Source organism: Pelophylax lessonae (assembly GCF_965119305.1).
Source record: "Pelophylax lessonae genome assembly, chromosome: 10".
Classification (NCBI taxonomy): Eukaryota; Metazoa; Chordata; class Amphibia; order Anura; family Ranidae; genus Pelophylax; species Pelophylax lessonae.
This window is the reverse complement of record NC_138777.1, coordinates 117,863,940-117,891,169: the sequence shown is the minus strand read 5'-3', so window position 1 is coordinate 117,891,169 and position 27,230 is coordinate 117,863,940. Positions and strand designations below refer to the sequence as shown.

The 27,230-nt window shown below is 41.1% G+C and overlaps 1 protein-coding gene across 1 annotated transcript in view; it reads right to left on the bottom strand.

Moving 5' to 3' along the window:
* The window catches only part of FTO (FTO alpha-ketoglutarate dependent dioxygenase), a 694,380-nt gene that overhangs the window by 347,741 nt on the left and 319,409 nt on the right, over window positions 1-27,230 (bottom strand). Inside the window, exon 8 of the mRNA XM_082269859.1 lies at window positions 5,958-6,082. Within this exon, the coding sequence (XP_082125985.1) occupies window positions 5,958-6,082 (125 nt within the window). The remainder of the gene's footprint in view (window positions 1-5,957; window positions 6,083-27,230) is intronic.

Sequence of the window (27,230 nt, the reverse complement as noted above, 5' to 3'; positions counted from 1 at the left end):
CAGAAAAGATGGCTTAAAGTTTGGAGGGGGTAAAATACCACCTGGTCAGTAATTTAAGGGCAGCCTCCTTAACCAGTTCCCTACCGGCGTATTGTAAAATGACGCCGGCAGGAACACTACGTCGATCCTGGCGGGCGTCATATGATGTCCACCCGTTCCTGCTGCTCTCCTGAATACCCCCCCCCAGGGCATGCAGCGCGCCGATCAGGGATGCAGCGTGTCCGTCGGGACACAGCCCATCCCCAATCGGTGTAAAAAGCCATTAAAAAATGGCTCTTTACCATGTGACTGGCTGTGTCCAATCACAGCTGGCCACATGCACTTTCCGTATATGCCGATAATGCGCACCCATTGGGGCATGCAGAGCGGCGATCGGGGATGGAGAGTGTCACTCTGACACAGTCCATCCTGATCAGGGTAAAGAGCCAATGAAATTGGCCCTTTACCACGTGACCGGCTGTGTCCAATCACAGCCGGTCAGCGGATGTCAACAGAGACCACGGTAACTAGCTGTTACCATGTTCTCCTCCTCAAACACTGATCCTGTGTGAGGAGATTGTGATAACAGCTAGTTACCCATTACAGTGCACAGTAAATCACACTGACTGCCCCCCCCCCTCCCCAATAAAGAGGACTTGTCACTAGCCCATCATAGTACCTGTCACTAGCCCATCAAAGTACCTGTCACCAGCCCATCAGAGTGCCCGAGTACCTGTCACCAGCCCATCAGAGTACCCGAGTACCTGTCACCAGCCCACCAGGTACTCTGATGTCAGGTACTCGGGTACTCTGATGAGCTGGTGACAGGTATTCGGGTACTCTGATGACGGGTACTCGGGTACTTCAAGTACCTGTCATTAGAGTACCCGAGTACCTGTCATTGGAGTACCTGTGACCGGAATACCCGAGTACCTGTCTCACCAGCCCATCAGATTACCCAAGTACCTTTCTCCAGCCCATCAGAGAATTCAATTACCTCTCTGCAGCCCATCAGAGTATCCAAGTACCTCTCTTCAGCCCATCAGAGTACCTGAGTACATGTCATCAGCGTACCCAAGTACCTGTCACCAGCCCATCAGAGTACCTAAGTACCAGTTATCATAGTAAACCAGTACCTGTCACCAGCCCAGAGTACCCAAGTACCTGTCATCAGAGTACCCGAGTACCTGTCTTCAGCCCTTCAGAGTACCTGAGTACCTATCTGCAGCCCATCAGAATACCTGAGTATCTGTCTCCAGCCCAATAGAGTACCTGTCTCCTGCCCATCAAAGTATCCGGGTACCTGTCTCCAGCTCATCAGAGTACCCCAAATACCTCTCTGCAGCCCATCATAGTACCCGAGTACCTCTCTGTAGCCCACCAGAGTACCCGAGTACCTGTCCCCAGCCCAGAATACCCAAGCACCTGTCTCCAGCCCAGAGTACCCGAGTACCTGTCTCCAGCCCAGAGTACCCGAGTACCTGTCTCCAGCCCAGAGTACCTGTCTCCAGCCCAGAGTGCCTGAGTACCTATCTGCAGCCCATCAGATTAACCAAATATCTGTCTCTAGCCCATCAGAATACCCAAGTACCACTCTGAAACCCATCAGAGTTCCCGAGTATATTTCTGAAGCCGATCAGTGTACCCGAGTACAGGTCTGCAGCCCATTAGAGTACCTGAGTACCTATCTGCAGCCCATGCCTCCTAGATTATGTGTTGGGTTGTTTGCTTTCCAAAATGGGGTCATTTTGTGGGGGTTTCTATTGTCCTGATGCTCCAGGGTCTTCAAAAGTGTGATTGGTTGTTATGAAATTATATGTGTAATTTATGCTCCTAGAACACCTGACGGTGCTCCTTGCATGTTGGGCCTCTGTATTTGGCTAGGCAGTGACAAAGTCTCACATATGTGGTATCGCCTTAGTCAGGAGGAGTAGCAAAATGTGTTTTGGGGTATAATTTTTGCTATGTACATGCTATGTGTTAGAATTATCTTATAAATTGACAACTTTGTGTAAAAAAAAAAAAAAAATGCGGTTTAGTTTTCTTTCCACATATTCCAAAAACTTGTGGAAAAAAATGACATGTTCAAAAGACTCATTATGCCTCATAGAATATACGTTGGGGTGTTTGCTTTCCAAAATGGGGTCATTTTGTGGGGGTTTCCATTGTCCTGGTTCTCCAGGCCCTTCAAAAATGTGATAGGTCTTTAGGAAATTATATGTGTAATTTATCCTCCTAGAACACCTGACGGTGCTCCTTAAATGTTGGGCCTCTGTATGTGGCCAAGCTGTGTAAAAGTCTCACACGTGGTATTGCAATACTCAGGAGGAGTAGCAGAATGTATTTTGTGGTGTAATTGCAAGTATGCATATACTGTGTATGAGAAATAACTTATGATAATTTGTGTAAAAAAATAAATAAACAAATAAATAAAAATATCTCTTCATTTTCCCAAGAATTGTGGGAAAAAATTACAACTTCAAAAAACTCACCATGCCTCCTACTAAATACCCTGGAATGTCTACTTTCCAAAAAGGGGTCATTTGGGGGGGGGAGGGTATTTGTACTGTCCTGACATTTCAGGGCCTCAAGAAATGAGATAGGCCGTCAGTACATCAGGTGTGATTAGGTGTGATCAATTTTCAATAATTGGCACCATAGCTTGTAGACTCTATAACTTTCACACAGACTAAATAATAACCACTAATTTGGGTTATTTTTGCCAAAGATATGCAAAATTATAAATTTTGGCCCAAATTTATGAAAAAAAAAATACTTATTTGCAAAATTGTATAACAGAGACAAAAACAAAATGTTTTTTTTTCCAAAATTTTCGCTCTTTTTTCACTTATATCCCAAAAAATAAAAATCCCAGTGGTGATTAAATACTACCAAAAGAAAGCTCTATTTGTGTAAAAAAAAATGATAAAAAATTTGATTGGGTACAGCGTTGCATGACTGAGTAATTATCATTCAAAGCGTGAGAGCGCTAAAAGCTGAAAATTGGTCTGGGCAGGAAGGGGGTGTAACTGGAATGGAATGTATGGAAGTGGTTAATCACAAGTGATTTTGTATATTTGCGTAAATTATACAGCATAATATCCCAGCCCTCAGGAGTAAAATGCGTAGCACAATCAGCCACCCATTTGCTCATATAAGGGAGCACACTAGCAAAATTGGAAACGACAGCTGATCGGTAGAGGTCTGAAATGAGACCTGCTGCTTTTTTTTTACATTTAAAGTGACACTAAACAATATTTGTATTCACCAAAGATAATGTGTACACAGCCATTATCTCATGACCCTACAATCTATTTTTCATTATTCATGTTTCCTATTGTGTTTTTCTGCCTTGTAATGTTCTCCTGGAGACCCTGAACCTCTCGTTCTCCCTCTCACTTCAGTTTGTTTGGAATAAACAGATCATACTAGTTGTTGTCATGTCCAATGCTCTATGTGAGCTACAAATCCCATAGTCCTAAGTGCATGTCAGGAGTGAGCAAAAAAGGTTGGTTATGCTTCTGCATAGGCTTAACTTACAAATGTGGTTTGTAAATTCGAGAAATAAAGCAGGTCAGGAAGCATATATTTAAAAATGCTCTAAAATTAGAAATAAGACCTTATCACATTCAGGAAATTGCAATAACAAAGACAAATATATGTCCACTGAGAACAAATGATATTAAAATTCTATGATTCCTGGTGACAGTTCAGCTTTTAGTTGGTAGTAATAAAACAAAAAAAGTTGTATAAAGGATTGGGTCAATTTTTGTGAAGGGTTATCAGATTTGTATAAATTCATTAACAGTTTACCTGTAGCATGTTTTCTTTGATCAATGAGAGTAACATTTCACTTTGTTTATTATAATGGTATAGGAAAATCCAATAAGAAAAATATACAATTTGTGCTATTTGGGTAGATTGCCTTCAAACTCTTCCCATATAATCCACCTAAATAGCATTTTAGAGCTTTATGTACACCACTGATCTAAACAGCCTATACAGACTGACAGGCAAACTCACAGCAGGATTCAGTATCCTGTTCTGTGTACATACTGCAGGTAGATGAGTACACATGGAACAAAAGTATGTACTGTATGTCTACTTTCATTTCTTCAATGAGAATACAAATAAAACAAATTCATCTCTCCCTCCTTTGGAATACACATTCTTTGGATAGGAAAAAATCTATCTCAGACTTCACTTTCAGCAAATTATGTAAGTGATTTTGTTTCTGCAGCCTGTCCTTAAAGTGTCATTAAACCTAGACTATAACAAACTATCATTACATGCTATATAACAGAGTGTTTATACTCACAAAGCCACTAAAGTATTTGTTTTGTGTAGTGGTTCGGGCAGTTAAAGTCTATTTGAAGTCATCTGCACTAATCCGTAGTACCGATGCCTTTTTTCTGTATTGCCAGAAGGGCCTAGAAAAAGCCAAGCAGCAACTACTTCCACTATCTCTAGGTGGATTTGTGAATTCATTGCTCAAGCTTATGGTTTAAAGGGTAAGTTTCCACCTATTAAGTTAAAGAGCTTGCAAACCCCTTTTGTTTACATTTACCTATAGGTAGGCCTATATGAAGGCTTACCTATAGGTGCTATAAATATCTCCTAAACTTGCACCGTTTAGGAGATATTTACAGTGCATGCAGCCGTGCCATTCCTTCAGATACCAGTGCCGGGAATGGCGGCTCCCGCGTGCATGCGTGGGAGTGATGTAATCGCGCCCTCGGCCAATCAGATGGCTGGAGGACGAGATCCAGGAAGCAGGACGGCCAGACATGTCGGCCGTCCTGTCGGCACTGAGGGGGCTTCATTTTTAGGTAAGTACTTCATAATGAGCTAGTATGCGATGCATACTAGCTCATTATGCCTTAGTCTTTACAGGTTTTTTTTTTTTTTTTTTTACATTTTTTAAACGGGTTTACTTCCTCTTTAAAAGCATATTCTACCCGGAGGGTGAGTGCTTCTTGGGCAGTGAATCATCAAGTATCTATGATTTGCAAAGCTGCTATTTGGTCTTCAGTTCATACATTCACAAGGTTTCATCAAGTGGATGTTAGAGCCCGAGAAGGAGCTCAGTTTGGTAATAGCGTGTTGCAAGCAGCACTATAAGTTCCTATTGTTCTTTGCCCAGGGGAAATTACGGGATTCTGTGTCCCCTCTCCACAAGGGCATTGCTTTAGGACATCTCAGATAGTCATTATTACCTGCTCTGTGTCCCGTGATGTACGATAATGAAAATAGGAGTTTTTTCTACGGCTTACCTGTAAAGTCCTTTTCTTGGAGTACATCACGGAACACAGAGATCCCTCCCCTCTTTTTCTGGGATCTTCATTGCTTGCTTCAAAAACTAAGGTTCTTCCTGTATGGGAGGGGTTATATGAGAGGAACTTCCTGTCTATTGGTTGCCAGTGTCCATTCACCTAAACCCTAAACCTAGAGCCTAAAACATTCACCTAAAGGTAGCGTAGAGGGGTGGGCAGAACAGCTGCAAATGACTCCGCAGACCCAAAGGTCCAGTGTCTGAAGCATAGTGATAGCTAGGCTCCCAGCACCCAGCAAAAATGTGAACAGTAAAAAAAAAACAAAAACAAAAAAAAACAGATAAGTCCATAAGGTGGCACATGACTTGCTGGAATTAACCCCTTATAGGCTAGCACATTTAGTGCTGCAGTTCCTGGAGTTCTTCTTTAAATAAGGAACCACAAAAAAAAAAAAAAAAAATGATGTGCCACACCCAAACAGCTTATAGCTTTCAGCGTTTTTATTTAGGTACTTTGAAATCTGATTGATTGTGCTGAATTCTTACATTTTGCACATAATTGCTGCTCCTTGCACTTTCTTACTGAGAAATCCACAATTAGCAATATTGTATCTGAATAGTTATATGTGATACAGAAGATTGCAGATAGATAACTAAGATAAACTGAGAAGCAAAAGTAGTAAGGTGATAAAAGTGCATTTCTTACCTTTCTCTCCACTCATGTCGTAGGTCCTGCCTTTCAGAAAGTAATAGGAAGATTGACTTCGCTATATTGCATTTGTCTTGTTGTGTCCAAGTTGGTTTTAGAAGTTCTTTTAGCATAAGGCTGGTCTGCAGAGCAATACATCAACAAGGAAAATAGGGAGAAAAAAATGAAGACTTCACAGGAATATAGGCAAAGAAAAACAATACATTTTAATTAATAATATTGCACTGTTTACAAACTAATCAATATGAGAAATGATGGCCTGAATATGGGTAATATGTACTAATATTTCAATGTGTGTGTCATATAAAAGAAAACTATAGCACATTAAACAGATAACATGGAATTTGCCCCAGCTATGTAAATATAAAAGGTGCATCCTCCATACTATAAAAGGATTCAAGATAATTCTCAATGGGTAAAAATCAGTAAACAATATAATCAACTACAGTGAGTCGTGGACCTTGGGAGTGCCAAACACACACCAAAAAACTTCACTAAAGTGCACATTTGTCGCCAACTGTGTAAGTACAGCAGCGATTACAAGTGATGTCAAGCACAGTTTACAAACACTGTTCAGATGTGCAAACCATGCCCACAAAATCACACCCTCATTTGTAGTCACACAATCATGCCCCCATTTGTAACACTCCCTGAAATAATTGGTCACAGACGTTTGGAATAAGAGGCAGATAATTCTAAAGACAATTCAAAAGGTGTAAAGACGAAAAAAACTCGGGCATCATGAGAAAGGGAATGATGCCACAAAGCAAGCAGTAGGTTTGGCAAATTGCTGGAACAGTGGATGGGAATGAAAGCCTTTGCTACTCTGGGTCAAGACAGTGTCGAGCATAGAGTTCTGGGCTAGGAGTAAGTAATGCAGAGAGTTCATAAGTAACACCCAGAGTGCTAAGGTCCGATATGCAGAGAGTTATTGGGTCAGAATTAAGTAATACAGAGTTCATAACTAAGTAACACACATAGATCGGGTTCAGAATAAAGTAATACATAGAGTTACGGGGTCAGGATTAACTAACACAGATATCAGGATTAAGTAACACACTGAGATCAGAGGTTAGAATTAAGTAACAGAGTGCTAAGGTGTAAGGATTAAGTAATGCACAAAATTCAGGGGTCAGGATTAGCAACCACAGAGGTCAAGGGTGAGGTAACACAGAGTTCAGGGGTCAAGATAAAAGTGGTTCTATAAGCTGAAGGTTTTTTTTTTTACCTTTGTGCATTCTATACATGAAGGTAAAAAACCTTCTGTGTGCAGCAGCCTCCTTTAAAGGAGTTGTAAATTCAGAAGGTTTTTTATCTTAATACATTCTATGCATTAAAATAAAAAGCCTTCTGTGCATAGCAGTCCCCCCCCCCAGCCACCCTAACACTCACCTGAGGTCCCTCTCTGTCCAGCAATGTACACAATTGTCTCAGCCGTCCGAGATTCTCTCTCCTGATTGGCTGAAACACAGCCGTGGTGCCACTGGCTGCAGCTGCTGTCAATCAAAGCCAGCTAGCCAACCAGGGTAGAGAGGGGGTGGGGCCGGGTTGGGGCTCCGTATCTGAATAGACACAGAGAGCTGTGACTCGGCTTGGATGCCCCCATAGCAAGCTACTTGCTGTGTGGGCACTGAACAGGAGGGAGGGGCCAGGAGCACAGAAGGACCAGAGAAGAGGAGGATCTGGGTTGCTCTGCGCATAACCAACTGCACAGAGGAGGTAAGTTTAACGTGTTCATTATTTTTATAGGAAAAAAAATGAGACTTTACAATCACTTTAAAACGTACTTGCGCTCCTTCTCGATCCAGATATATGCACGAGAGCATTGGCACTCTGGGGATTCTCCCACCTCATTGGATGAGACAGCAGCGGGAGTCATTGGCTCCTGCATCTGTCAATCACAACCAGTGAGCCAATAAGGAGAGTGAGGAATGGGGCAGGGTTGCGGCTCCATGTTTGAATGGACACACAGGAAATTGGCTCGGGAGTGCACCTGCTTGGATGCCCCCATTGCAAGCCACTTACTCTGGGGGCATTTGACAGGAAGGAGGGGCCAGGAGCGACCCAAGAAGAGGAGGATTGGGGCTGCTCTGTGCAAAACCACTGCACAGAGCAGGTAAGTATGACATGTTTGTTATTTATTTATTTATTTTTTTAATGCCTTTATTATCACTTTAAGTAATGCTTAGAGTTCAGAGTTAAGATTAAGTAATGCAGAGAGTTTGGGGGTCAGGATTAAGTAACACCCAAACTGCATGGGTCAGGATTAAGTAATGTACAGAGTGCAGGGGTCAGGATAAAGTAAAGCAGAGAGTTCAGGGGTCAGGGTAAGTAACAGAGTTCAAGTGATCAGAAATAGGTAAAACACAGAGTGCAGGGGCCAGCAATAAGTAAAACACAGAGATCAGGGGTCAGGATTAAAGTTGGCAAAAATATGTGTTATTTTTCATTCAGCCAGAGGGTTTAACAAAAAGAAAGAAGGCAGAGTTTTTCATCTATACAAGTGATGCAGATGGAGGAATCCCTCCCACTTAGACACTGTATTCTGACAGTGGGACTCTCTGCTGTCAGAATACACTGATCAGCGGCTGCAGTCACATGGTTTTCCAACATTTTTGTTTTTTCCAACACTCCCATTTAACAGAAGTCGATCTAACAATTGACTGCTGTCAAACAAGGATGGCCACACATGGATCAAATTTGGCCAGTTCAGCTGAGATTTTAGGAATAAATAATGCACAAATATCAGGGGCCAGTTCAGGAACAAGTAATTCACAGATTAAACTTGGTGTGAGCGTTATCCCCAGAATCATCATTGATTGACTTTTTTTCATTTTGGGTTAGTTCTTTTGTTGTATGGGTTGAGTTGGATCCTGCTCATTACATTGTTTACTCTATGATGCCTGGCTCTCATGGAAAAATCCAGGGATGCCTTTTTCCCAGTTTATAATGTTTTATAAAGTAATTAAAAAAAAAAAAAAAAAAGATCTCTTGATGATTGTTTCTGTTGACAAGATCGTTTTTTATCTCTTCATGATACTACCAACGTTAGCATACATATTAACAATATTATCTTTTAGAGTACAGGACAAAAAATAATCTAAAACCTATCTGCCGCTAGTTAAACAAACACAAAACACATCATCCCAAAATCACATACATCACAAAACAACAGGAAATGGGTTACTATTGATTGTTTATTTTACAATCATTGCAATCTTCATTAAACTTTCATTGAACCTTCACCAAATCATTTGAAAAGTGTCCACTTGAATTACCAGTTTTAGGTTGAATTGAAAGGTCAGCCTAAAATATTTACCAATGAAAAATGTGGTTAATGTATGCTAAATGTTGTATTCACCATTTTATTAAAATAAATCCAGGAAACCATTTTTTACAAAGCAAAACAAACAAAAAAGGAAATGGTGCTCTGAGTAGTTAGATCCCTCAACAAAGATTACACACTTGTGTGCAAAGTACATCTTAGAGTTTTATGAGTCTATGGATTCACAATAAAGAAACACAAACAGCTGGAAAAAAAATGTGAGACATTCCATCATTACAAATCCCCTATAATTATGATGAATTGGATTCTTTAAAGTATATCAAAATTAGAGGATATATGCACTTTCAAACAAAGTGCACTTCCCCTTTATGCCTCCTTTACCTGACCCAACCTAACCCACCGCCTTCCAGATTCAAACTTACATTTATCCAATGGCTAAAGCCCCCAGAGTTTCTTTAACACACCACAGCGTCCTTTGTGTTAAAGTTCAGTTATCCTTTAACCCTTTGCCCCTACTAACTTAGGGTTTATGTCAGCAGCAAGGCAGCAATTAAACACAAACTTGGGCTGCTATAGCATCTGAGAGTGTGTGTACATTTTTTCAACTGTTGGCCTTCCTTATGGAACATTTTGCCACTTCTGTTTTTAGAGCTGTCATTACCTGCTATGGCCAGGAAAGGAGCTAATCAAGCACAAATTGTGTTTGATTAGTTTCAGTGCAGTACATGGGGAGATATTAGGGGTCCAATAGACCTCTAATGTTTTATTAAAGTGAACATGTCACTGTTATACATTTTGATGAAGCAAAGATAACCACCAGTTTCATCCATGTTATGTTTAAATTAATGGAGAGTTTTCAACAATTAATCTTGCATGGACATAATTCAATGGGAAATACTGCCTGGCATTCTACTTAAAGGGAGAATGATGACATTCATTTTCTTCTCCCCTTCAAATGTATGAATAAAAATAACAGGCAATGTATCACTTACACTTTCTGGTACAATATTTGCAGCATCATTTAATTGTGAAAAACTGGTCTTTATGCTGAGTGACTGGAAACTGCCTATGTAGCAGTTCATATTTATAGTGTGATGCAAACAAAGAGATCAGATTGAGGTTTGAGTTGAGCAATTAAGAGAATACAATTCTATGATTTTTTAAAGAACCAGCAAAAATAACTACAAAAAAAAAGGTGTAAGCAGCAGAGTACGGGTAGGGAAAGAAAAAAAAAAATGTAAATAAAATGTAGAGAGCTACAAATTGGCGCATAAAAGGATGAAACCAAGAAAAAAAGGCAAACAGTGAAGGTAAGGCAACAGCAGGTGCAGAACTCAGGCATCAGGAGAGGGTGAGAGTGGAAGCAATGTCACAAACTCTGGAGACCTACTGCAGCCCACGTCAACATTGAAGTTATATTTAGTGGAACATCATCAAAACTCTGGGACTCTTCCTGAAAACAACGACTCATCATTCCTCATTTAATAGTATTTTCATAACTGGACTGGAAAATTTCCTTGCAGAAGTGCAAATTCTATTGAAAAGTAAACAGCCTATTTGCCTTTAGTAAATCAACCCCACAATGTTTACTTGAATACTAATTAGATGTTTTCTTACGTTCACAAATCTTTCATACTACTTTATGTTAATGTGTTTGGAACTTTTTCTCACTTCAGTTTTTATATAATGGGAATATGAACAATTGTGTTCATTCCTCTCTAAAACCCTTTGAGAAGTAAAAGACAAATTTTGATTTTGACTGTTAAGCCAAACAGCTTCTTGGCATCAGAGTAGAACGGGAATTTTCAGAGAAGAATGTGTACTTTAAATCCTAATGTTGTGCTCCACTACAGTACTAGCAGAATAAGAGAAAATAATTATGCTCTAATTTCATCACCAATGCTACTTTCTTAAGGTGGGGTACACACTAGTAGAAAATCTGCCAAAAATTCCCGTCTGAGGTAAATTCGTCCGATTTTCGCCTAGTGTGTACACAACTTTCAGCAGCCGACGCCGACATTTTCAACGATTTCACCAAAATTTTTATCGTCCATCCCCAGACGACCAATTTTCGTTTAATGTGTATGCAGTATGTCCGTGAAAAATCGGATACGAAAGACCACGCATGATCTGAAGTTGCTGACAACCCGGAAGTCTAGGAACAAATGTGCCAAAAAAAGAAAAAGAGAAATTTTGTGAACATTTATGCACTGTCAACTAAAAACGGTAATGAACGCTGAGCAAGAGAGAGAAAAATCGGAGGATATTTTGTCCGATTTTCGTCAAGTATGTACGGCCCTTTACCCATAGTATCTTTATCAAGAAAAGTGCTATTGAAAAACAAATTTATGATCTACTAGAAGTAATCCATAGACTAAGAACATATAGTGCCTGGGTTCACTTCTGCATCTTTCTACATTGTTAGTTACATGTTCCCCAGCCAATTAATGTTCCTATAATTTTAGAACAACCATTGTCTACATAAGTGTAGTTATGCAGAGTGGCATAACATAATTTCACACCACAAAAATACAATTTCTTTGAAAACTAAAGGTGGCGGCAGGACTTCCTTAAAATTTCTGAAGTAGATGTGCACTTGTAGGAGCTGTAAAAATCTGACCACTGGAGTCTTTTAAGACCTAAGGACAGATCAATTATGTGGGATTGATTTATAAAGACAGGAGGACTAGAACATATTTTGCTTATAGTAATTTGATTGCTCTGTTGGAGTAAGACTGGTTGGGTGAAATGTGTTAGAGAGGCAGGTCTTCAGGTGGATATTTCAATAGGCATAGCTTTGTCAAATACAGATTCTTGAAGGAGGTGACATCACCGGCGTGCACCCTACATCTTTTGCATTGTACTCGCAAAGAATCGTAACAGACTTCAGTGGCTGGTATCCAGCATAATTGTTAGAGCACTGCAGGCTACACTATATGGCCAAAAATTTGGGAACCACCTAACACCCCCTCCCCATCATTGCATCTATAACAGCCGTCAATCTTCTAGGGAAGCTTTCTATGAGATTTTAGGCTGTCTGAGGGGAACTTCAGCCCATACAGCCAAAAAGGCATTTGTAATGTTAGGTACTTATGCTGGACAAGACGACCTGGCTCATAATCCATGTGTAGCGCTACTCCCTAAGGAGCCACTGAAATTCAGGCCTATTTCCCCCCACACAGCCCCCACAGCCAGGCAACAGGCATTTTTCACACACTCCAGTTGGCTCAATAATACAGTCAAGGGGTTTTAGTTTAGGTTGTTTATTTAGAGAACATTGAACTTGGATAGGGATTAGGATACATGGAATGCCCAGAACTGGACACACTAGTAAACTCCAAATAAACAGTTGAGGAACTGCTAAGATCTCTGGCTGAAAAAATCCAACTAAACTATGCTAAACACAAGAGGGAGTAATGGAGCAGCTTAAGAAGAGTTAATGGGGTGCTTTTGGCTGTCTTGCACTGCACTAAAGCTGTCCCCTAGGTCCCAGACATGTGCAATATTGTACTACACTGTCTTCTCTGTGGCTTTGGGTGTGATGCTGGTTTGTACTCACTCCCCTTTAAGTAGTTTCTTAAATATAGAAAGCTGCTTCACTGGCCTCTCTGCTGGGCAGGCTTTTCCTGGCTTGGCTTGGAGTCTACAGCTAAGCCTACCTGAGACTGTGGCAGAGTGATGTCCTGGAGCTTTCCTTCTCTTTCTCTCTTGTTGCTTTGCTCCTCCTCCTTTTTCTTTTGCCTCAAGGGCAGAGCCCCCAGCACAGGGGTCTCCTCCAGGCAACTGGACCTTGGACTCTGCACTCAACCTGCCAGGCTTCATGAATGGTCAGTATTTATGAATGGTCTCTCCACCTTCTGGGCCTGCCTCCCCAGGGATTTCCCACTGTGTTCTGGAAAGATAACTTCAGAAGACGGGGAGGTAACAGAGCCACAGCCTTTAAAGCACTGCACAGTTACCTAAACAAAATTAACTCATTCTCCTCTGCCTATAGGGGAGCCAAACAAAATTTACCTACACTAGCAACAGCTAGGTGCTATGCATGTTGCAATTCATTTTAAAAGTGGTCAATAAGGTTGGAGTCAGGTTTCTGTGCAGGCCACTCAATTTCCTTCACACTAAACTCATCAAACCATGTCTATATCGACCAGGGTTTGAGCACGGTCATGCTGAACAGAAAATGGCCCCCACCAAACTGTTGTCACAAAGTTAAAAACAAACAATTGTTTGAAATGTTTTTGCAGTGTATGCTGTAGCTTCAGCAGTACCCATTAAGTGGAAACAAATGAACTCAATCATTTAGAGAGGTGTACTCATACCTCTGACTACATAGTGTGGGTGTGATGGTCACGTGCCTAAAGATTTTGGCCCTTACTGGGTATATTATTATTATTATACAGGATTTATATAGCACCAGCAGTTTACGCAGCACATATATATGTGTAATTACAAAAAGTTCCCTACAGTTTTCCATAATAAAATATTGCATGCATTATTGACTTCTAATATGGTGCCAGTAACAACTGGATGGTCTATGTATTAGAACAGATACTCTTTTCTTTTTTGTGACAGTCACATTAAATACCACCCAGAAAAGAACACCAAAATATAATTCACAAATGGCAATATTACTTTAAATATGATCCAGTAAAATAAGTTATTTAAATAATTAGAAAAACACAAGAAAACATTTTAGTAATCACATTTAAGCAGACTCTTGACTGCTTTCACTGTACCAAACTAGTACAGCTAATATATCTGGCCTGATGATAGGTACTAGATCTGTAACTGCTGCTTCCCCTTAGAGTTGACTGAAGCCTTCAACTAGTATCTTGAGCTAATGGAGGTATTTTACAGTGAGAGGCTAGAGGTCAAAAGACAGGATAACAAGCACTTCTACTGGTCTTGGCTTTCATAGCCTTATCAGGCTTTGACTTAAAAAAAGACGTGTGTCATTTCCAATGTTTGCACAATGCCTACACTTTCTTTTGATAATTTCCTGACCAAGATGGGCTACCAGTGACCTCCGACAAGGTTAGCTTATGAACTCAAGGTTGCAATGATCTAAATGACCATTTTTTTGAAAATTATATTTTATTAAGTTTTGACAATAAAAAATACAATAAACACCAATAGCAAAGAAAAGTAATAGGTAATATTCTCACAAACCAACATATGTACAAGCTTGTCAAAATAGATCCAGCTTCAGACCATCAGCACATCTCATCACACAGAGGAATGACCTAGGTCCAAAAGGCTTACGCATTTCAAGGAACTTGCCCTCTTCCTCAGAGCCAAAGAACCTAAGGCTTGGAGTGACACTTAAAAATCAAAACTATATGACAGGTGTACAACAAAGGCCCCTCCCACTTGGTGTGTGGGCATGGGCTGATATGTCTAATTTTCAGGATATAACCAATGGCAACCATATCATGCTGTATATATATATATATTGCTAAATACTTCAAGTGTATGGCATCTGTATCCATTCCATCATTAGCAAACAATCAGTGTGGTTAGGTATATGTGCACGGGGAGGCATTATCAAGTATAGTTCATACTCACATACAAATCCAAAAACTGTACTATGCACAATATCCTGTAGGACACTAGTTTAAGTTCACTGACATTACAGAAGCCTAGATGACTGCCCTGTAAAGTTAAAAGGGGCAATTAGGGACCACAATTCTCTGAAACACACACCAGAGCTGCCAACTGGAAGCACGGCCTGGCTCTGCATTCCAAAGGAGCTCTCCAGTGACGTGCCCACATCAATTCTGGTTATCCGAGTACCACTTTTAAGAGCAGGAGGCTTTCGTTTGCTATGTGTGGGCAAACACTGGAACATAGTCAGCAAACTGCTGTATATGTCGAAAGTGGTGGTTAGGCAGGAGGTATTTCTCGGCCAAAGTGGAGAATGGCTGGATGGCCCGTATCAAATAAGGACGTGGCATTCATCAGTCGTTTAGATAGTCATATGCGGAGAGCCTTGTATTGTCTGGCATGTGGAAACATTGAATGGCTGGACACTAGCGGAGATAAACCTAGCCTTTTCCTTATCTCCTTCCAAGTATAATAGTATCAAGGAGTAAGAGGTTAAGTTGGAGAAGACGTTATATGGGAGCACCACATGGGATTCCAAATGAAAAAAAAAATATTTACAAGCCTGCAAAATCCAACTGAGACTAATACACAATAAACATGACAAATTGTAAACTTGGAGATTAGCCCCATTAACAATCCACCCCCTCTCGCCGGGAGACACAGTTGTGAGAAAGCTAAGGAAAGGTCCATGCCAAAGAAAGGAAGTGAGTGCCCTATGTAGCGTTTTGAGATATTTATGTCGGATTAAAAATGGTATAGTTTGGAGAGGGTAAAGTAATGTGAGACTGACCATCCTAAGTAAGTGGCATCTCCCAAAAAAGCAAGAGTGGGTAGTATGATTGTAGTACTACACCCACAGGGGTTGCGGATGACTGGGTTCCCCACTGCTGCACAGTCAGGCAACGAGTATTTTCTACGCTTTCTCCAGACATAAGGAATAGGCCTTGAGCTTGTTTTTTTTATGTTTTAGTAAGGATAATAGGAATTATGGGATGTCCAACTTGATAGCAACACAACCAGGAACAACTTCCTCCCTATAGAGAACTCCAGATTCGTCTCCTGTTCTTCTCTATGTACAAATCCAGGTTGATCTCACTCCTGACTGCTGACAGTCTTTGACTACAAAGATGCAAAAGCACCTTAAGGACATGGAACTCTTAGTCCTTTGGAAAGTAGCACAAAGTGTTGTAGACTGCATCCTGGAGTACCTCCAACTCCCTTGTAGATTCTGATCCCAGCTCTAAAAACTGCAGGGAATTCCAGCCCACCTGGCTGCTTCTTCACCAGCTCACTATGCTGCCTCTTCACCAGTCTACCCGGCTGCCTCTTCATCAGCTTGCCTGACTGCTCCAGAGATGTCCCAGGGCAATGTTAATAAAAGATTTAAGCCTAACACTGTCTTTCAGCGAGACCTGCTATAGGTGGCAGTCTCTCCCCTTGTAAGTCCCTGACCATGCTGATGTACTCACACTGTCCTCCTTGCTCCCACTTAGAAAAAGATTTCTTTCAAACTGCAGTAATGTGTCAGGATCCCACAAGCCAGCCCAAGCTCCAGCTGGAGGTTGAGCCCCTCCCCCTTGGCAGGGGTTCCCCTCAAGGGCCACTGACAGTCCCCTCAGCACACCATCTCCATTTTCAACCTGCCCACAGCCAGCATGGCTCAACCATATTTAAGGGCTGGTTCAGACACCATGCCAGATCCTGGGGATTGGTTGAGCTCCCCTAAGTATGCAGATCAACCCTCCTGGCCTCCACCCTCCAGCTTCTAGAAGTTTCTCCAAACTCCCAAAACCAGAGGGAGGCACCAGAGATCTGCCTGTATGAGTCACCCAGCCCTGACCTCAAGTAAACCCATGACCCAATTAAGAAGCACAAGCTAAGTATGAGCCAAAACATAAATTTTCCTGCACTAGTAGCACTAGAGGGTGTAGTAGCACACTAGATGGAGCTACATAATAAAGAAGGTGCCTACATCTGACATGGTACAGGGGGAGAACATTGCTTTTCAAAAAATGTATCCACAGCCCAGAGCATTGGCAGAAGCATTGTAAAAACGTATTGGATGGTAATCATGTCAGACTGGGGATTGGCCATAAAGAGGATGTCATCTGCAAAAAGAGCTAAGTAGAACTCCTGGTGACCCACCCAGATCCAACGTAATATGGACCAGGTAAGAAGATAGTGGAATGCCCACAAGGAATATCTAATAACCAGGTTGATGTTATTTTATAAAACTGTTTTTTTTCAGGATAAAGTGCTACCTCCGTCTATGCGTGAGGCTTTAATTGTACTAATCCCCAAATCCAACAAGGTTTTTAACCTTGGTGAGTCTTTTTAACCAGTATTCCTGATCAATACAGATGTAAGAATCCTAAATATTTGCCCATCGGCTTAATTCAATAGTTACTTCAATTATAAAGTCTGATCAAACAGGCTTCACCCCAGGTAGTTCTACTTATATAAATTCCTTTTTATTATATCTCAAATACCTTTGTTAAATAAAGAGGTACAAGGCAGGGATGTCTCCTCTCACCCCTGCTGTTCACTATAGCCAAAGAACTCCTGGCAGAACTCCTCTGAATCTCCCCACTAATGAGTAGTCAAATCTATTGGATATTCTAGTTTTAAGGTTCAAGTGTTACTAAACCCAGGACTCCACATTTACTATATCTGGTCTCCCACATACACAGAACATGGAAATGCAATTATTTTAGTAAATATAAACTGCTAAATACCCTTTCTTATTAGCAGTGTACATCAGTCTTGTAACTTGTATCAATTCCTGGTTAAACCTTGTAGGAGAAGTTTTCATACTGCATTGAGCTGTCCTATCACTATGCAGCACTCCTGACCCTCTGTCTGGACAGTGCTGTTTGGCCCTGTGCTGATCACATGCACTCTCTCAAGAAAAAAAAAAACATCTCCAGAAATACACACCAAACTAAGCATGTACAACCTGACTCCAAAAACTCTGTCTTATCCGGACATGTTTTGGAGTCAGTGGAAGAAGAGTAGGATCTGTGCATACAGGATCAAACAGCCTTTTTACACAATGCAGAGGATTAACCCCTTAGGTTCCACAGTGAGTATAACAAGCATGCTTTACTGCATGTACATAGTGATTTTACTGTTGTGGGTTTAGTAACACTTTAACTGGACTTAATCTTATGATTTTATTGCTAGACCCTATTTCTGATTTCAGTTTACCTCCTGATTGCCTGTTTGTTTACAAATTACAAATAGGTTTAGATACCTGGGCATAGATAACCAACTACCGCTAACTCAATTTTCAGCCAACAATTTGGTCCCATGTATCTCTTCCTTCAGTACTAAAGTGGTGCAATGGCTTAACTTACCCCTTTCTCTGATGGTTAGGGTGAATTTATTTAAAATGGTCTTTCTCCAAAAATGTTCATATAAAAGGTGCATCTCAAAAAACGTACCTGGTTTAACCACTTCCCGCCCGCCCTATAGGCAAATGACAGCAGGAAGGTGGTTACATTATCCTGACCGGACGTCATATGACGGCGGCAGGATAATGTGCTCTGCATGCCCCCCTGGGGGGCGCACAGAGCGGCGATCGATGCTGCGGTGTGTCACTCTGACACATCGCATCTCCGATCTCGGTTAAGAGCCTACTTTACCATGTGAACAGCTGTGTCCAATAACAGCTGGTCACATAGTAAATAGGAAGTGCCACTGATCGGCTTTCCTCAGTTCATGCCTGACAGGCACGAGTAGAGGAGAGCCGATCTGCGGCTCTCCTGACAGGGGGTGGGGTGCATTGACCCTTGGGGGGGGTGCCACTAGAATCACCAGGGGTGCCCACCCATGACCCAAGGGATGCCCACCCATGATCCCAGGGATACCCACCTTGGCCACCAGGGATGGCAATCAGGGCTCAGAGAGCCCGCCAGTGCCCTCCCCATCAGTGCTGCCTGCCAGGGCACTCCCCATGAGTGCTGCCCATCATTGCCATCTATCAGTGCCACCCACGAGTGTCCATTATTGCCCACCAGTGCCGCCTATTAGTGCCCATTAGTGCCACCTATCAGTGCCCATCAGTGCCCACCAATGCTGCATATCAGTGCTACCTATCAGTGCCACATATTAGTGCCACCCCATCAGTGCCTCCTCATCAGTTCATGTCAGTGCGGCCTCATCAGTGCAGGGAAAAAACATATCTATTTACAAAATTGTATAACAAACAAAAAACTTTTTTTTTTTCAAACTTTTCAGTCTTTTTTTATTTGTTTAGCAAAAAAGAAAAAACCTTGCAGTGATTAAATACCACCAAAAGAAAGCTCTATTTTTTGAAAAAAAAAAAAAAAATGACATAAATTTGGCTTAGGTACAGTGTTGCATGGTCGCGTAATTGTCATTCAAAATGCAACAGCTCTAAAAGCTATAAATTGGCTTAGGCGGAAAGGGGGAAAAGTGCCCGGTATTGAAGTGGTTAATGATCATGGTATCACTGTGCTTAATTGGGCAGCAAACTTGCCTGACCTAAACCCCATAGAGAATCTGTGGGATATTGAAGAAGATGAGAGACACCAGACCCAACAATGCAGACAAGCCTGAAGCAGGGCCGCTATCAAAGCAATCTGGGCTGCCATAACACCTCAGCAGTGCCACAGGCTGATTGCTTCCAAGCCCCGACCACGTATTAAGTGCATACTATACTGTACATGGGCATACTTTTCACTAAGCCAATATTTCTGTACTAAAACTTTTTTTTTTTTTTGGGGGGGGGGGGGGTTTCATTGGCTGTATAATCATCCATAATCCATCCAGCCATAATCATCAAAATAAAAGAAAGAAATGCTTGAAATATATCCCTCTGTGTGCAATGAATCTATACAATATATGTTTAACCTTTTGAATTGAATTACTGAAATAAATCACCTTTTTTATGATATTCTGATTTTTTGAGAAGCACCTGTATACTAGCTAATTTACCTGTCTATATGCCTAAGAAAGTTTTTTTTTTTTTTTTTTTAATTAACTTAATTTTATCCACCTTCCTCTGGCATCCTAAAAACCCTAGCCTGTCATCAGAAATTTTGCAGTTGCCCATGTCCAGGGGGGACTGGCTCTTCTCAATCTACATTCCTATTATTTTGCTGCCAGTTTATGTGCACTGGTGGCTTTTCCCACAGTTAAACAGTGCTGCCACTGCTACAGAGACTGCAGTGGCTTCTTCATATGAGACCCTGTCTAACCTTACTTATAGATGCCATCTGTATACCACCTCTGGCGCCACTATTCTGAAATTACCCTTCTACATTTATACCCAGTGTATACATTTACTGGCAGAACTTATCCACTTATGTCCCTCTAATCAACCCCTCTGAAACAATCCCAGGTTGTTCCACCTTTTGCCTCTCCCAACTTCTAATGCGCAGCTCTTGTCTTAATCATGCAAACTACTTAAATGTACCTCCATCATAGAGTTGGTAGAAATATAAAAGACCCTATTGCCACGATGATCATTTCATTATACCCAATTCCAACATGTTGCAGAGGCACAATTTGGGTTACATAATGTTCAATTGGGCAATTCCAAATTAGAACGAGCCCCGCTTGGCCCTGAGCACATTTGTCTCATTTTCAGATACTTTGTACAGTATTACTACAAGATAGACCATACTCTTGTTTTGCTAAAATGCAAACCCATTGGAGGGGGGATATCCCTGAACTCATGGAAGATAACTGGAAATAACTACCTTATTCCCATGCCTCCACGTCATTTCTGCTAGAGATAAACTTATTCAGTTGAGATAACTACATAGGATATATTATACTCCATTAGGATGCATAAAATAGATATTGCTATTTGTCAGAAATGTATTAGATACTCTGTATTTGTCATAAATTTGTCATAATACTGCTCCATCCAGTGGGGCACTGAAGTGGGAGCAGGAGGATCACAGTGCATGGAGCCATCCCTTGGTGTTGTACGCTGGATTTCTATCTAGTCCAGTTGGAGCTGCTGTCTGTCCTTTCCTCGCATGTGGTACCGGAACTGCAAGTTAATTGACCGTTATTACTAAAGCTGGATTTATCTGTATTTTTTTGTGGTGAGAATCAACCAAAAACATTATTTTATATACTATTTTTTTAAGGGACTACCAAGCGTTTCAGTACGGAGATCTCTGCCCTTGTGCTTCCAGGTGTGCACATTGTGCACACTGGCCATATTCTTTACAAAGGGGTTTGATGCTCCTGTTGGGAAGCACAAAAGCAAGACCTCCCTTTATGCAGTAGGCATAGTATACCTTCATGTTAGGTAGAGCAGATCCTGCCACTAGAGTTCCAAACAAATAAAAAGTAACTGTCAGCCTTATCTACTTCCTGCAGTCCAGCACCAGAACTTATCCCTTTTGTGTGGCCATGGATACTTCCAGGTTTTACATCGCAAGTCATGTGACAAAGTGACCCCCTGGATTCATCATTTAAACGTAATACCCACTCAAGCGTTGAGACCATACTCCCCTAAGCTACCAATGCTTTTACACTCCCCTGGGCTACCAAAGTTATAATGCTTCCATAAGCTACCTAACCTGAACACCACAGCACATTCCTGCTTCCAGGTTACTAGTGCCATGTGCCTTACAAGCACCCCAGTTCCTCATTGTGAAACACTTTCCTCCTCTGCCTCTGTATCTGTCGAGTGACCTGGGGATAGCCAGCAGATAAGCTGAAAACCCCATTAGCTGTCCATTAGATTCCTTTCTCAGAAAAAGCAGCCACACAGGGGAGCAGGATCCATGCCTCAGTTTGTGACAGCATGCCTGAGCCAGGCATGGACATGGACTATTCCAAATGCCTTTTGGACCCTCTTAAAGTCATGTCATGCAAGCTGGAAGCACAAACTGTCACATAAGACCACATTGTACAATACTTGCAAGACCTGGGCTCTTACCTGGTTCACCTACAAACCTCCCTGGGAATCTTGAAAGTCTTTACCACACCCCTTCACCCTGCTCATGTACTACCTCAGACAAATCTCTTATACTTGACTTTCCATTTAACCCCTCCTCTCCGTTATTCTAGGACTCATAAGAGTTTTCAGGGCTTCCGTAATCAGTAGGAAATCCACTTTGCAGCTCCAGATTTTACTTATTCATTGTTCCAAGGTGGCCAACATAATCTTTCTCTTAGCCGGAGATTCCCTGACTGTCTCCTCTTTAGGGGATAAACAATCCTTTGTTTAAAAACTTCCCAGAGTTCCAAACTGTTATTTTGCCACATTTAATATACCCTGGACATGCCTCCTCTGCTGCCAGTGCCCTTATACTGTACATCTTTGCCAAGGAAACATGAAAATTTCAGATCATAATTGCCAAATATGACTGAAGCAACAAGGCCCCATCAGGCATTTTCTGGCAAGGACTAAATGATTGTGTCAAGGACACTCTGTTGGTGGGGAAAGAGCTACTCTCCTTCTAGGAGGATTCATTTCTCCTTTTGAACTGATGTCTTGTTCTAGGAATGCTCCAAGAAGAATAGCTGCTAGCGATACTTCTCTCTGCTACTCGTCCAATTGTAACTAAATAGGTGGACTTACCTGTCAGGAATTCTATTCTGTTAAACTCATGTAACTAGGCGAAGCTCTGCTGTCTTTTGAGGTAAGATTGGGCATTTTATCATCCAATGTCCTTACTGTCTGGGAAACCTACTGGATCCTTCATCTGCATCCTTTGATAAAATTCCCCCACTCTTGCTATACATTTCTAAGCCAGGGGTCAGTCAATTTCAGTTTCAGACTATATTGACTCTAGGGTCAGATGTTTTTGCTTGTCACCTTGTACCAAAATTCCATAGCCTCTTCTCTCTGAAGCCATGCTGTCAGTGAGTGGTGATATCTCATTGGGGCTAAATAAACACAGTCCAGCTTCCTTCTTTTTGTATGACCACAGACATTTTCAGATTTTAATTGGAATTTCATGGCAGCATCAAATTTTAATGGACTTTGAGTCCACACTTCTCTGAGTTACTAAAATGTTGCTGCTCCCCTGAGCTATCTAACCCACATGCCACAGCTAAATAACCAAAGGGCCCACTGCACCCACAGCCATCCTTACTCCTCGGTTGTATCCACAGGCTCTTTTACACCTGAAGCCACCCTTCCACCTCTGCTACTCACTGCATTGACAGGCTCTGCTGCGCCTGCAGCCATTTTGCTACATCTACAGTCTCAGCTGCACACATAGCTTTTGCTGCAGCACAGATGCCTTCACAGCACCTACAGTCTCAGCCCCTAGTACACAGCCTCAACTACACCACTGCTGCATACACAGTCTCTGCTGTGCCATTTTTGCTTTCGAAGTCTCCATTGCATCCACTGCCTGAACCTCTGCTGCACCACCTCTGCACCAGAAACCTCATGCTCTAATTCTAATTACAGCTTCCCAGTGCGTTGTGCCTCTCTTACACTCCGGTTCCTTGTTGCCTGACACATTCTCTTTGTTTGGCTAGTTCAAGACTGGACATTCGAAGTGAATGCTGAGTTACCATATTTACTAACATTAGCTTTGCCCTTGCCCCTTTAATAAAATCAGACTCTATTTATTTGGTCAGAATACTTTACAGAAGAACAGATAAAGTGCTAACCAAGGTCAGTTTGTGCAAAAGTCCAAATGTATGTATAAGAAGCTGTCAATAATGATAACATTAGGACATGAATCCGTATCTTAGCTGAATGAGCATATATTCATTTTACTGACAAATTATTGACACACCTCTTTGTATTTAACGCTTGGATTGTTACTCCAATTAAAGGTATTGCATCACTCCCAGAAGTGCATGTTGCTGACAAATTGTACAGTGTCCAGTCATCAATATACGACTACATTGTGTAATCAGGAAATTTATATTTATATATCAGTCAGTTCAAATTGACGATGGGAAAATAATTCAATTACTGAAACTAGATTACATCAATTACTTATCAAAAGAACTAATGTGATTGCAACATATCTCATAAATCAATGCTCTAGTGTGTGAAATGTGTAATCTTAAGCTAGATATAGCTCTCTAAAGTTAACCTGGCCCTACTACATGTATCAACAATATCAGAAAGGGCATCTGGCAAACCAATTGATACAACTAGCTCTGGGCACTTTAGCCACTATGCTTAGCAAAGACACAGAGCGGTTTGATTTGTGATCATTCAAAAGTTGCAAAATATCTTATTTTGTAACTTAAGTAACAAACTCCATATACTTACACTAGATATCCCTGCCAGACTTCTCCCACCTACAAGCACCTGCCTCTGGCAATACAAACTTATATAAAATTATATACTCCATAATATGTAGAAAATAAAGTATATACAAAGTGAAAGGTGAAATACAACTTGGTTTTGAATCCCTTTTTATGTTATATATAAACATCATCTGCTATTAAATTAAAGTAACAGTACTTTCCTACATTTCTTCAGTTATACTTGTCCCAGGGGCCTCTAAATAATGCCAGCATGTCGTTATACCTTTACTGAAAGGAAGTTGTTTTTCTAGTTAAAAAAAAGCCTCCAACCTGTTTTTGAGTAAATCCTGCTGTTCTCAGTAAAAATCTACTCCCAGAAGATGATCCCTATCTCCAAACAGCACCCTGAAATGTTGGCGATGAACAACGTCCTTACAGGAAAGATGCAAGCAAACACAGGCCATGTTGCTGTAAACAGAATTTATCTTGAGTGCACATAAAAAATCCTATTGATATTTAAAGAAAATTGGCATACAAGGACATCAGGACCAGAAGGACGAGAAGCAGTTCTTCTAACTACCCACAAAGGTGTTTCACGGGTGTGGTAGCCACATCACATTCTGCCCTGATCAAACAATAAATATGTGATTCTAGGCATCAAACTCCCCACAGAAGAGCTAAGGCTAGGAGTCTCCTTCTGTGTTAAAGCATCTTGACATACTAGCACCAATAATATAACTGAAAATAAAACTGATAGAGAATAGGATAAAGATCTATCTTGCAATAATTGCCTCCAGACCTACATTATCCCATTTACGGCAAATTTGCAGCCAGGTACCAGAGTTTCCTGCCTTCTGACCTCCCAGGGAGGTACAAGACTTGGTACGATGAATCCACTTCCCTGCAGGACCTTCTCTGTTAAATTGGGGATTGTCAAATGAAGAAATCTAGGAAGGAAACAGTGTGGACATGAATGTCATACTGAACACTGTCCAGTTTAAGGAGTTAATAGACAAGCTAGTTGCAGGGGCAGTTCTCAATTTTCTCAAGGTAAAGATCTTGCAGCCCCTAGATGAAGTCCACCAGAGGTCATATTAAATGAATGACCAACAGAAAGACCCCCGCACACACACCACAACTTGGGAAAATTTAAGGTGTAGTTACATGGGTACATCCAGAGAATGTTTCCAGGATAAGACAAAGAAAAAGGGATACTTCCCACTCTGACCAAAATCTAGCAACTAATAAGTGGGACTTGGTGGTTCAAAGTTGTGTGTGTTACCAAAATGTAAGATCTTCACACGCAACACAACACAACACTGTCCTTGGGGCCAGCACAAGAAGGGGCGTCATGTGAAACAGAGCTCTCCAATAATCCCACAATTCATTAAAAGATGTAAATGGGATGGGATCTGGATTATATGACCCTTGGTTTATTAGGATACTCACTCTTGATAGAGAAGGTCTCCTTAACATTCCACAATGAGCATACCATGAAAAAGGGGCACTGAGGTGGACGTAAAAGCCGGTGCCGCAAGGACTGTGCAAAACTACCAGAGTACACTAGAGTGAAATTCTCATAAGGCAAGGGAGTAGTATGTATTGATCCCAGTCGATCTTGCAGGTCACAAAAACACCTAAAAGAGGGTCAGAGCTTGAAGAAAGACAAGCTTACAAGAAGTGCAACCAAACTTAATGAGAAAGGACTACAATGCAAAAAAGGGTGTGGGATCAAACTGGGTACCATTCTTAAGGATATGTTCTTTTTTTTTTTTTCTACTAAAGAAAGAATCAGAGATCACAGGGTGCAGGGTATTTAAACAATTTTGGAAAGATGTACAATAAGGCGCAGGAATACCAGGGGCAGCAAAAGGCAGCAATAAAAGAGGCATTATTCAAAGCTTTACAGTGGAAGCTTCAAGGAGAAGCCTGAGCTTTCAAAATGCAAGGAAATATTCCATTGCGGGAACCAGCAGTACAAACAGGCTTCTTAAAAAGTTAAAGTGTGCCTTTTATTCTGAAGGCTGAGCATAAGAAAGGTGAATGAAAAAAAGATAGGACAAAATATAGTTAGCATTCTCTAAGCTGAGCTGATAAAAAGACGTCCAACCACTTAAAGCAGAGTTCCACCCTGGGAAAGTTTTTTTTAATAAAAATACCCCCAGGACAGTCAGGGCTAGTGCATTCCACAATGGATAGCCTCTGATCTGTCCCGGGTTGCACTTACCTTTTAGAAGAAATACTTACCTTGAAAATGTATTGTGCCATCTCAGGTGTGGGCAGCTTGAAGCCAGCGCGATCCTCTTCTGCGTCCTCTTCCGTCTTCTTCAGTCCCACGATGCACTGCACCGGCCCCACCGTCACTTCCGGTGCCGCAGCTTCATCCCTGCACAGCTTCTGGGTACTCCAACATATCAACCACACCTCTGCCTGGAAAAAGTCAGCATTGCCCAAAAAAATTGGAGACATGTTTGATCTGTTTGCCCTAGATCCCATACATCCCTAGCATATCAAGTAGACTTGCAAGGTTTGTAAGTTACACATCTGATGCCTTACATCTCAGCATTTTAGGTAAGTCTTGCTTTTAAAACCACAAGTATTGAACATTTAGGTTATGGAAACTGAATGAACATACTGGATATTAAGATGGATTGGATTGTGACTGTGCATTATATTTATGACATATGATTATGTGAATTATAAATCAGTTGCCAATGAAAACTCACTCTAATAAATCAATGGTTGATGTGCCGGGGAATGGATTTTGAACGCCTTATATGGATCCTGCAGTTGAATTGATGAACCATTAATATCATATGGAATAACAGATTTTTGATAAGAAGCTTAAAATAATTTGCAATGTAACAAAAAAAAAACACATTAAGTGAAAGAACTACAATTCTACTGTCACTGTTGATTGTAAGGTATATTTCCAAGATGACGTATGGCAGTTAATAATGAGTTTTTTATTTGGGTGTGAAACCAGGACAATTATGGGAAATTTTTGAAAACAAAAAGAAGTGTTTTCATGTTGTCACGGTCAAATACATACTGGACATATTGATCCTCTGGAACAACAGTTTGTGAACATTTTATAAGGGGTAGCTTGAATCTCATTTGAAGGTGGATATTTATTTTTGTGTCAGTATCAAATATAACGCAGACCTTTT